The sequence below is a fragment of the Monopterus albus genome, unplaced genomic scaffold (assembly GCF_001952655.1).
Source record: "Monopterus albus unplaced genomic scaffold, M_albus_1.0 scaffold61.1, whole genome shotgun sequence".
Lineage (NCBI taxonomy): Eukaryota > Metazoa > Chordata > Actinopteri > Synbranchiformes > Synbranchidae > Monopterus > Monopterus albus.
This window is the reverse complement of record NW_018127941.1, coordinates 728,117-738,779: the sequence shown is the minus strand read 5'-3', so window position 1 is coordinate 738,779 and position 10,663 is coordinate 728,117. Positions and strand designations below refer to the sequence as shown.

General features: G+C 42.4%; 2 protein-coding genes across 2 annotated transcripts in view; one reads left to right on the top strand and one right to left on the bottom strand.

Annotated features, from left to right (window-relative positions):
• Positions 1-246: 246 nt before the first annotated feature.
• Positions 247-6,359, top strand: pcsk9 (proprotein convertase subtilisin/kexin type 9). Its single transcript, XM_020603343.1, is given in 7 exon segments — positions 247-328; positions 3,495-3,664; positions 4,919-5,051; positions 5,125-5,258; positions 5,355-5,496; positions 5,636-5,826; positions 5,901-6,359. Coding segments are annotated over 7 exon segments (1,044 nt in total). The 3' UTR covers positions 6,093-6,359.
• Positions 6,360-8,216: 1,857 nt separating this feature from the next.
• Positions 8,217-10,663, bottom strand: part of usp24 (ubiquitin specific peptidase 24) — a 39,123-nt gene continuing 36,676 nt past the window's right edge. The window contains exon 68 of the mRNA XM_020603342.1: positions 8,217-10,615. Coding sequence (XP_020458998.1) covers positions 10,553-10,615 — 63 coding nt within the window. The 3' untranslated portion in view covers positions 8,217-10,552. The remainder of the gene's footprint in view (positions 10,616-10,663) is intronic.

Genomic DNA, 10,663 nt, shown 5'->3' with positions numbered 1-10,663 from the left:
ATCATCACACACACACACACACACACACACACACACACACAGTGCCAGTGGCCCACAGACAAGTGGGTGTTCACTCAGGCCTTAATGATTCCTTGCAGTTTGTCTGTCTATACATCAGGATGATGTCAGTGGCTATCATGTTGTGGGTGAACATGGCGACAGTACCAGTGTAATGTGTCTGGTGGGGGGCTAACAGACTGTAGATACTAATTTTATTACTATGACAGGAAATTGAATGGTGATATAATGCCAGCAGGGCAGATGATGGAGGTAATGGAGAGTGCTGAAGACAGGAAAAGTGGAAGAGAACTAAAAGGTGGCCTGAAGGGTGAGGCTGAAAGGAACAGATTGGAAACATATGGGTGGAGACAGTGAATAAGTAACGCTCCCCCCTCCCCTCACAATGACCATTATGTTCCCTTGATTAAAGCCCTTGAGCCTCAGTGGCCAGTGGTTGAAAAAGGAGGCTGTACTCCTGTTTGTAACTCCGTGCATGTTCAACAGCCAGACAAGGACATGCATGATCAGAAAAGCCCTGAGTCAGAGTAAAAAAAAAAAAAAGAGCAAGAAAATGAGGACAACAGGCTGGAACTAGACTTCTATTTCTGTCCTACCCCTCCTCCTCACTTTCGGTTTAATTTTAGGCATGCTGATGCTCTGCCAGTTTTGAACAGCCAAAAACCGAGGAGCAGCAGGCTTCTTCCCGAAACTCTGAAGAGCCAGTGTCACAGCTGCCCCACGCTGCATCTGGTCTGACAGAGGGACACCACCTGAAACACTCGATGTTTGATGCATTTTTATAATCCTTGACTGAGTGACAACATCGCTCACACATGGTGAAGTTTGAATTATTACAACCAAAGGAACTGACTGATTGTGTATTAACAGGTTTGAATCACAATGTGTCATTGTGAGTGCTTAAAGATTCCTTTAACATGTTAAAATATATAAAAATACTTTGTGTTTTATATGGTATTTCCACAAAAAGGTTTGATGAACTGCTTATGTTTTATTAAAATGACATCTTCAGTAGTCTGTTAACCTCATTGAAAATATATTTCATTTCAAAAGTGTCAGAGTTGGACACAGGATGTCTCCTACTCGGTGAATGCACAGTGGTGGTTGTGTAAGTTGCACAACGGACCAAGACTGCAAACTAGTTATGACATCACAAAATCGTGGTACCACATATATTTCAAACCAAAGATTGAGGTGAATTCAAGAAACCTTCCCCCTTCTGCTAATGAATGTGATCCCCTCCAACATTATTCTGCAAAGTGAAGCTCTGGCATCCACATGAAGAAACTACAGTGGAACCTTGGATTGCGAGCAACCTGGTTCGCCAGTGTTTTGCAAGACGAGCAAAAACAATTTGATTTGATATACAAGCGAAGTCTTGCAATACGTACACTTTGTCTGCCGAGCGTCACGCGCTTCACTCATATAGTCCATATCTGTACGGAAACAATGGCCCCTCACGCCAGCCACGATTCTGTTCAAAGGTAAAGTGCAGGTTAATTTGTTTTATTTTTACTTTATACTGTATTTTGTATTACTGTAATCATTTTTATATGGATAAGTGAGTGTGGAACGAATCATCTGAGTGTCCATTATTTATTGGGAAAATTCGCTTTGATATACAAGCGCTTTGGATTACGAGCACGTTGCCGGAACGAATTATACTCACAATCCAAGGTTCCACTGTATAAGCAAACCATATTTTTGAGTGATGAGGGACTTTACTACAGTTATGTATTGAGTTTGTAGGTCCAGAAGATGGCAGTATTTATTATATGACAGCGATAGAGAAACAAAAACTGACCTGCATGAATTCTATTACTTTTTATTCCCATAATGTGATTAAAGTGGTCCAACTTTGTATGACAGTTCTGTAAATTTGGAGGATTTATAAGAGACAGATTATAAAAGTAATGGTGTACATTGTATCCTGAAACATCCTGAATATTCTGACTTGAATTTGGGTCAAGCTTTGAAAATGCTTGATCCTGTGGTTCCCGTAATGCAACCCAGTGTCTTTCATTAGATCCTACTGTACTGTTTCAAACTCGATGCCCCCAGTAAGTGATATGGGGTTTCTTAAATGTGCAGCCTTCTGGCTGTATTACAGTCCTACAAAGTAACTGTAGACTACAACAGAATGCACACAGACATGACATTCATTTTCTAATCAGCTAACCCTCCATCTTCTCTAATATATCCTTCCATTACTTTAACTCCAGTAGTTCAGAAATGCACAAAATTAACTTTGTCATCCTTTTCTACAATAAAATGATCTAATAGTGTATGTGCTGTCAGTTCAGTCGAGCTGAACCTCTGCTGTGAAATCTGGTGGTCTGTGGCTGCCAGAGAGAGGAGCTGCTCTTTGCTTTGTGAGTAATGTTGCACTTTCACATTTGGTGTGGATGCCATCAAGCTCAGGCCAAGATAACCCTGACGCCCTCATCAGGGTTCCTTTCTCAAACGTGACCAAAACTCACCGAGGGCCATGGAAATGCATGTACCTTTTTTTCACAGGCTGAGAAGTAGCCTAGTCTTTGTGATGTTAACATATTGTCATATATAAAATTAGTGGAATCTCCCACTGTTTGTCTTAATAGCTCATTCTTTTATATCAGCTTTTCATTTGAACTGTATGAACTCATTGTTTGGACCTAATAGTTTAAAGTGAGCTGAATGGACAGAAATATACAAAGAAATGTGTATGTGAGAGTTTGATAGAGAGTTCCAGGCATCTGCATGAGCACAGCTCATGCAGGGAGACTTTAAAATGAGGAGAATAAGCTAAATATTGGGCACAATCACTTGGCATGCCTTTAGGAATAAACGAGCACTTGCATGCATAACTCACTCTGTTCACATGAAGTGCACATGTTAAACAGCATCAACTTGAACATGTACTGAATGCAGTAATTACAGGGTGGTTTGGGGAAGCATGAAACATGACTCCACCACAGTAAGAGGTATTTTTAAGGCACTAAAGCGGTGGCTTGAGTCCCCGAAACGTCACCAGTCCCCGCCTTGAATTATAATAATCAATTGTTTGATTTCCAAAATCAGAAAAGATGGTTGGAGGCGCTCTGTGACTGTCAGGCACACAGGACGCGCGGATGCATCTGGATAACTCAGACTGTCGTTAGTGGATATACAGTATGTAATTCACTCCCTATTGTGATCATTTTACTAGTAACAGCCAAAGAGATGTGACGAACCTTAGCCTGTATTGGCTGGGCGCTGTGTTTGTGCGCATCTTTGGCCAAGAGCGCGCAGGACTACCCCGAGGACGATGAGATGATCCTGGAACTGAACGGGACTTGAAACGGGAGCCGAGCCCGCTGCAGAGGTTTGATTATTATTATTACAATGTTGATCTCTAAAGCAACTAGAAAATTAATCATTTAATCGATTGATATTCAAGTGACATTTTGAAATCCAGTCCCTTTGTATGTCTCACTTCTCTTCATGCATTTTGACAGAGCACCTACAGGCTACTGTATGTTCCGTGCGTCACACCCCAGGCAGCGTGGCGCATGCCCGGTCAGCACCTGGTTATACTGCATCAGGGGACGCACGAGTGTCACGTCCAGAAAGCCATCAGGGTGCTGAGAACCAGAGCAACCAGGAGAGGATACCTGCTGGAGACCCTGTAGAACTGCTCTGGAGCTCTGTGCGGCTTCCTGGTCAACATGAGCAGTGAAGGACATCGATGTCCTTCACCTGGTAACTGCTTCAGCTGTCAGCATGCTGCTGCTAAGCTCATCAGTACAGGTGGCAGGGAATAAAACAAACACTCATTTAATTATGCTTTGCCTCATGTAAAATCTAGAATTGGCTAAAAATGGTCTAATCTCCTTAGAGGTCTCCATGACCTGCTCAGACATTGTAACTGTGTGTGTGTGTGTGTGTAAAAAAGTGCTATAAGTTTATTATTTATTGCTTTTGGGGTATTTTTGGAACAACAGGGAATGTTTTATTGACAATGTTAATCTCAAAGCAGTTTTTAAAAGATAAAATGGAAAGAGAAGGTTTGAATTACTTTAAAAACATAGGTCCAAATAAAATCCAAATTTTAGATAAAACTTAATAGTTAATTAAAAGAGACAATGATAACAATTGGTTGCTGAGATAAAATCAGTTTTATCTGAGGTGTTTGAAATAGGGAGCCCAGACAATGAAAGCCTAACACTTTATAATGCAAGAGATAAATTTGTGTAGAGCTTTGCTGAAAGATGTCAGAGAACCAACAAGATACAAGCAGAAGCCTGACCACGCAAGGCTAAACCCCCCAAAACAAATGAAAAACAGCAACAAAAATCATAATAATTAACTCTAAAACTAACAGGTAACCAGTGAAGAGCAGCAGAAGCTGAAGTAATAGAGCTTTTGTCTGTTATGGTCTTACAGCAGTGTCTGTAGTCTGTGGATATTTTATCTGCTGAGACCCAAATAAAGTACAATATTGAAGTAAGGAGGAGATAAAGATAGGGATGATCCCCTTTAGTTCACAGATTCATTCCACATGTGTAACATGTTTTGATCAAGCACCTTAATGACGCAGGTGCTGGAACCAAGTGTTGTCATTATAAAGATCTATATTTGTAGTGAATCAGTTTACTATAACACTAATATGGAGCAGTGGCAGCCTAAAGCTTAGATAAGCTCATCTGATACCTGGACCACCAGGATAAATCTGGGCATGTGTCTGGGGATTACATCTCAGAGGTGGCAGTATTTAGTGAATAAATCAGGATAGAGCCTAGGGGAATTCTACAAATTCCCCCAGGCTCTACATATAGAACTGGCTCAGCCTGTCCCACCTCCTCACCCTTTTACAGCTTCCTGTGCAGGTTTTAATTAGTAGTTTCAGCCCCACAGTGAAGTGTGACTGTGCTCCTGCTAGGCAGTAAAGCTCTCTCATGTCCACTACATAGAGGAGGACTTGTCCATCTTTGTTCAGAGTGCCCCCTGGAACCTGCAGAGGTTATTGCAGCCTCATGGCAACACCTCTAAAAACAGAACATACCAGCCTCACTGTGCCATTTACACACATACGTGGACACCTGAAGAAAGAATCATTCAAATCCATACATCGTACATCTTCTGCAGATGATGGAGGGATGGCATAACTGTATATGATGGATGGCGGTGTTCAGAGTTCTCACAGAGAGGTTGAAGGATAAGTGCTCATTATGGACTTCAACAACGTCCCCGAGGAGGACGGAGTCAGAGTTCATAGACAGGCAACACATGCACACAAAGAAAATACTTGCACTTCCCCAGTATTTGTGTCTATGTCATTGCAGCTCAGTAACAAAATTAGGCTTCTCCCTATGCAGGCCAACTGGTGAGACAGTCACAACACACACACTCCAGGGGTTGTGAGTGGGTTGGACTCTGGTGTTGCCTGAGGTGCTGGTGTTAATCTGGTCTGTGTCCTCAACTGTGAGGGGAAAGGGACTGCGTCAGGAGCTCTGGCAGGTAGGACGTCCTCTGAACTGTTGTATGACCATTATTCCCTACCACTGTCCACTGCATTGCTCTGTTGGATGGTTGGTTTTTATTTTTGTTTGTACTCTTTATCCATTTGGATATCCTTCTCCTTGCCTTTTCTGATCAGGTATGGAGTTTATCCAAGCAACTTTACTGGCCCGTCCAGTAGATGTCGTGGTTGTTTTATTGCCTTTCAGATTCAGCCGTTCATTAGACACAGCCTGTTGGGACATGGTTGCTAATAGAGTTGTGATCATCTTTGCTGCAGGGAACGTCAGAGATGACACCTGCCTCTACTCACCTGCTTCAGAGCCTGAGGTTACATAACACTTTAAAAGCCCAACGGATGCCTTCACGCAAAATCCTCAACTTAACTTATGTTGTGTATGCAGGTTGTCACAGCACTGAACTCAGTGGACCAGCTCATGTCATAGGGAGCAGGCTGCTGCACTGACTTGTTTGCACCTGGAGATGACATTGTTAGTGCCAGCAGTGACTGCAGCACCTGTTTTATTTCCTGTAGTAGAACCTCCCAGGCTGCTGCTCTACACAAACTCACACACAGACAAATCATAAATATCTGAAAACAGTGCAATCCATGTGTAAGTGTGTTATATTTTGGTTCATGTGGGTATAGCAGTGATCCTGTGATCAGAACCTGTCACTGGTGCATGTTCTTGCATTACTCCATCAGTAATACAATCAACCTCCTCTCTGTTTGACACGCATCTTCTCACTAATCCAAACCTGGAAGCAGCCATGCATCGTGCAAACAACACACGTCAATGACTCACAAAAAGGCCGCTCTTAACAGGAAAACATACACCTATGTGTGTACGTATCTGGGAGAGAATTACACTGTGTGCGCAGATGGGAAACTTCTGTGTCAGTCAATGTGGTCAGAGAGGTCGGGGGTCACGATCATTGACAGGGTTGTCAGTCACTGTCGTCAGGGGGAGGAGGAGGAGATGATGGGCTGCATAAGAGAAACCATCAGCGGGAGGTCAAATGGACGTAAAAAAACTGTGATCTAAAGTTTACAAACACTAAACACAGGTAAACTGTAATCTCTCTCTTGTTTACAGGTGAGCAGCGGGCAGATGGAGTGTATCGTCTATAATGGGCCAGGGGTAAAGGTGTGTACGCTGTGCCCCATTGCTGCGTGATAGGCGGTCTGCAGTGTGTGGTCCATGCTGATTCTGGACAAGATGAAGAGTGTGCAGATCCACAGCACCACCTGACTGGAATGGCACATTTCACATTAATATATATCATATTATAGGATTATAATTATTGATGCATTATTGTGTTCATCACTTTAATGTTGCAGCTGGTAAAGAGGGAGCTAATGCTAACTACCATATGTACTTATAATTTCAATGACTGCTGGGTAGTTTGTGACTCTTATGGTTTGGTTATAGTCTTGTTTTGTTTTATTCATCTAATTCTGAAAAGTAACTAGAAACTAAAAAGTTTCCAAATATATGGAGTAAAAACTACAGTATTTGTCTCTAAAGTGTACTGAAGTCAAAGTATAAATTAACAGTACAGACACTTCAAAATTGTGAAGTACAGTACTTGATTAAATGCACTTAGGTACCTTCCACCTCTACATAATGTATGTTTGCTCTTTACTAAGTGATAAACACAAGTGAGTTGAAGCAACTGCTATGAGAAGTCAATCATTTATATGATTATAGTAGTAGAACTCAGTAGTAGATTATAGTAGTTCTGAAGCACTTACATATATTCTAGGCCTCTGAATGTCCCAATGAACAGCTTTTCAATAAGATAATATCCTGTGTCAGACAAACTAGCCTCAGGCTTTGATTTTCTTTTAATTCAAATCCTAACTAAAGGATATCCAGACAATAAGAAGCAAGAAATGAACTGAAGGGGGAACCGGCGCTGCACAGGTTAAAAACCAATTCAGCTAAATACAGTAACAATGAGGCACTGTGTTGTCAGCTCTGGGTATAGGTAGAGAAATGTGGTGGCTCAGTCAGGCAGGAGCACAGCTGTAGGGGAACAGGCTGAGTAGTCAGTTATCTTCTACTCATCTCGTTCTGTATTTATTCTGGGACAGTAGGTGGGTGTGTTGGAGGAACCTTTTACTTTCAGCTTGAATAAAACGTGTCAGTCCTGAAAGCTGAAATGCATTAATGAGGGACTGAACTTTGATGGCTAATATCATTACTGCTAAACTGATAACAGCCATTTATGAGAGATGTCTTTTCCTCAGTTTTGAGGAATAAAAATTTTAGAATTTTACAGGAGTTCTTCAGGTGCAGCTCACTCTCTCGGTCCAACTCTGCAGAGTGACACAGAATGATGAAGGGAAACTCTGCAGCTGCCAACATATTCTAGGTACAAACGAAAATTAAGTTGAACCAATATTAAGTCATTATGAAATTACGTGCACACTGACATCCTGTAAATATACATAGAAACAATGTTTACAAATGGTTGTGCATTCCAGTTTATTTTATATCAAATTTCTCCTTAATCAAACTCTATTGTACAAATTAAAACTGAGGTTTAACATGCATTACAGAATCCTGCGATGGCAGAATTTTCAAAAGTGAATGACAGTAAAAACCAGAATAGTTTCCAATCCCTTCCCACACACTTGCCTGTTCCTCTCTGCATCCCAGGATTAAAACAAATGGCTGCTTTGAACTTTTTTCCCCTTCTCGCTTTTTTTTTTAAATTAGTTGTGATGTAGCAGAGGTGCAAACTCAGAAGAGACTCCCAGAGGATGGCCAAGGCCACGTATCACTTGGCACAGACTGCATGCAGCAGCTCCATCAGTTCAGACATAACTAGCCACAACGAGGGTGCGTTGTTTGTGACAGTAAGCGCTAATGACCAAATTACACACCAAGCAACACAGGGGGCTGGTCCCCCACCCCATCACACAGAAAAGACAAACTTCACCACCACTTACTGCCACACATGCAAACGTGCTGGAGTGCACAAAGTGAAATTCACATCTAGTGAGATAGAGAGAGAGAGAGAGAGAAAGCGGAAAATGGAGTAGGGGGGATGTGGAATGGTTAAAACAGCTGTCGTCTGCCTCTGAGACACAGAGGAGACACAGAGGAGCCTCAGAGTGCGGACGACACACTGACTTCCCAACAGAAAACTATTTTGCACGATTGCTTCATAGGTCCTTGCACTGTAAACACTGACCTCTTAGAGCTGAGTCTTACTCTGCTAAGCTAGTTTTGCCTCATGTGAAAGGTGAAAGTGTGGTCTCCTTAAAACTATCTAGCATAAATCAGTGTCTACAAAGTGTCACTGCTTGGGTGCAGAGTGAAAAGAAGCATTTTACCATCAACAAAACCCAGTCCTGTCACTTAAACCCTGTTTTTTTTTTTGTTTGTTTTTTTAAAGGTAGAACCTACACCCCCCATGCTTCCCCAAACACACAGAATTTACAACCAGCAGTGACATTTGTAGTCCTTTTCCCTGTATTATCTGGGTCTTAAGGAGGATGAATAAGCTCTGTCACACTCCTACAGCAAGACAATTTGACCTCAGGAGCCAATGGTTTGGCGTGACAGAGGACAGGTGTGGCAGATGTGTACACACCTCCGCCAGAGATGTGACCATACAGAGTCAGAGGTGGGGGAGGCAGAGATCGGGAGGTTAAGGCACTTCAGTTCTCCCGATGATTAGGGTGGGGATGATGGATCCACGACCAGTTCTCGAGCAAAACTGCATTTGGGTTCAGCTCCCTGTTTGTGTCTCCAAAAAGGCAAAACAAAACTTCAATGGCAAAAAACTTAAACCTGATGAAGCAGAAGTAACAACGACCTTTGTGTTTGTGAGCCAAGTCAATGACACATTTGCATGTTTTTCTTAAGTTCTATTACAGTGTGTTACTGTGTGTGTGTGTGTGTAACCTTGGCACCTTAAAAAAACAAACAAACAATAAAGCACACTCCTGAGCTCCCCCTCAGGCTGGGAACTGATGGCCCACCTTGACTGATCTGTGTGCTTCCAGATCAGCTCAACTTGCATAAGGCTTGAGTCCTAATCATCTTCTTTGATATTTAATTCATTCAGTTGCAGAAAAGTGGCAGAGAAAATAAAACACAGCAATGAGAAGAATAAAATCCAGCTCATCAGAAGGCTGCCTGTCAGTGAGGATAAGAAGCAGCAGTCAGAGGGAGAGTGCTGCCCATGGCACTGCTTTTATGAGATTTGCTGAGGCCCTGGATCTGTCCTGTTTCTAGGGCACTGCCAGCCCCGTACTGTAATGTTGCCATGAGGGGTCAAAGGTTATGTCACAGGCAAAGTGACCTGCTTTCAGGGCTTCAATATGTCTACATAAGTGGCACTGAAAATAGAAAATGTTCAAAGCAAAAGAAGACAAGGCTCTAGAGGAACTGCCAGTGCTGCTGTATGTCACATTAGACTGGGCTGGACTATAAAGTGCATACTAAGCCCCGTCCCCCCCCCAGGTGCTTGGTGTGTGAAGTTGTTCCTGTACAAGTGCATGTGTGTCTGCAAGTTCCTCTAGAGCACCTAATGTGACCTCTCTCTATTTTCATGGCTGTGGAGAAGAGCACAGGAGACTTTAAAATATTGTTTTACATTGAAAATTACATCTATGAAACAAATCTTTACAATGAATACATCTATGTCGATATATTGGCAAATGTGAACAGAAAATTGTTAAAACGCAACCCAGTGCCATCCTCGACCTCACTGTCATTCTGTTGTGAATGAATGAATAAAAGGACAAACTGAAGTCAATCTGCGACTGTGTAAGGTTGTTGCACATCCCTCTAATCAACTCTGATGCTCTTAATGATAATACATCTCCATCATGGCCCTGGCTACTCTGAAAGGAAGTAATTTATGATTTATTCATAGCTCCTTTATTGCCCTAGTGACCAAGAGAATGAGCATTCTGATTGGCTTGTTGTGGAGTCCTAAATGTCCTGGCCAATCAGAGGTGAAGTGCAGCCCTTCTTGATCGACTGTCTGGAGCTGTGCCGCCTCTTGCTCAGAGGGTTCCTGCTGGATAGAGGAGCTAGGGATCTACATCTTCTAGATCGCTCTTTGAATCACCCAGCATCATGGGTGACTCCGACCCCTGGGAGAGAGAAAAGGTGTGTGAGAACAGAGATATTTACACTTGAAC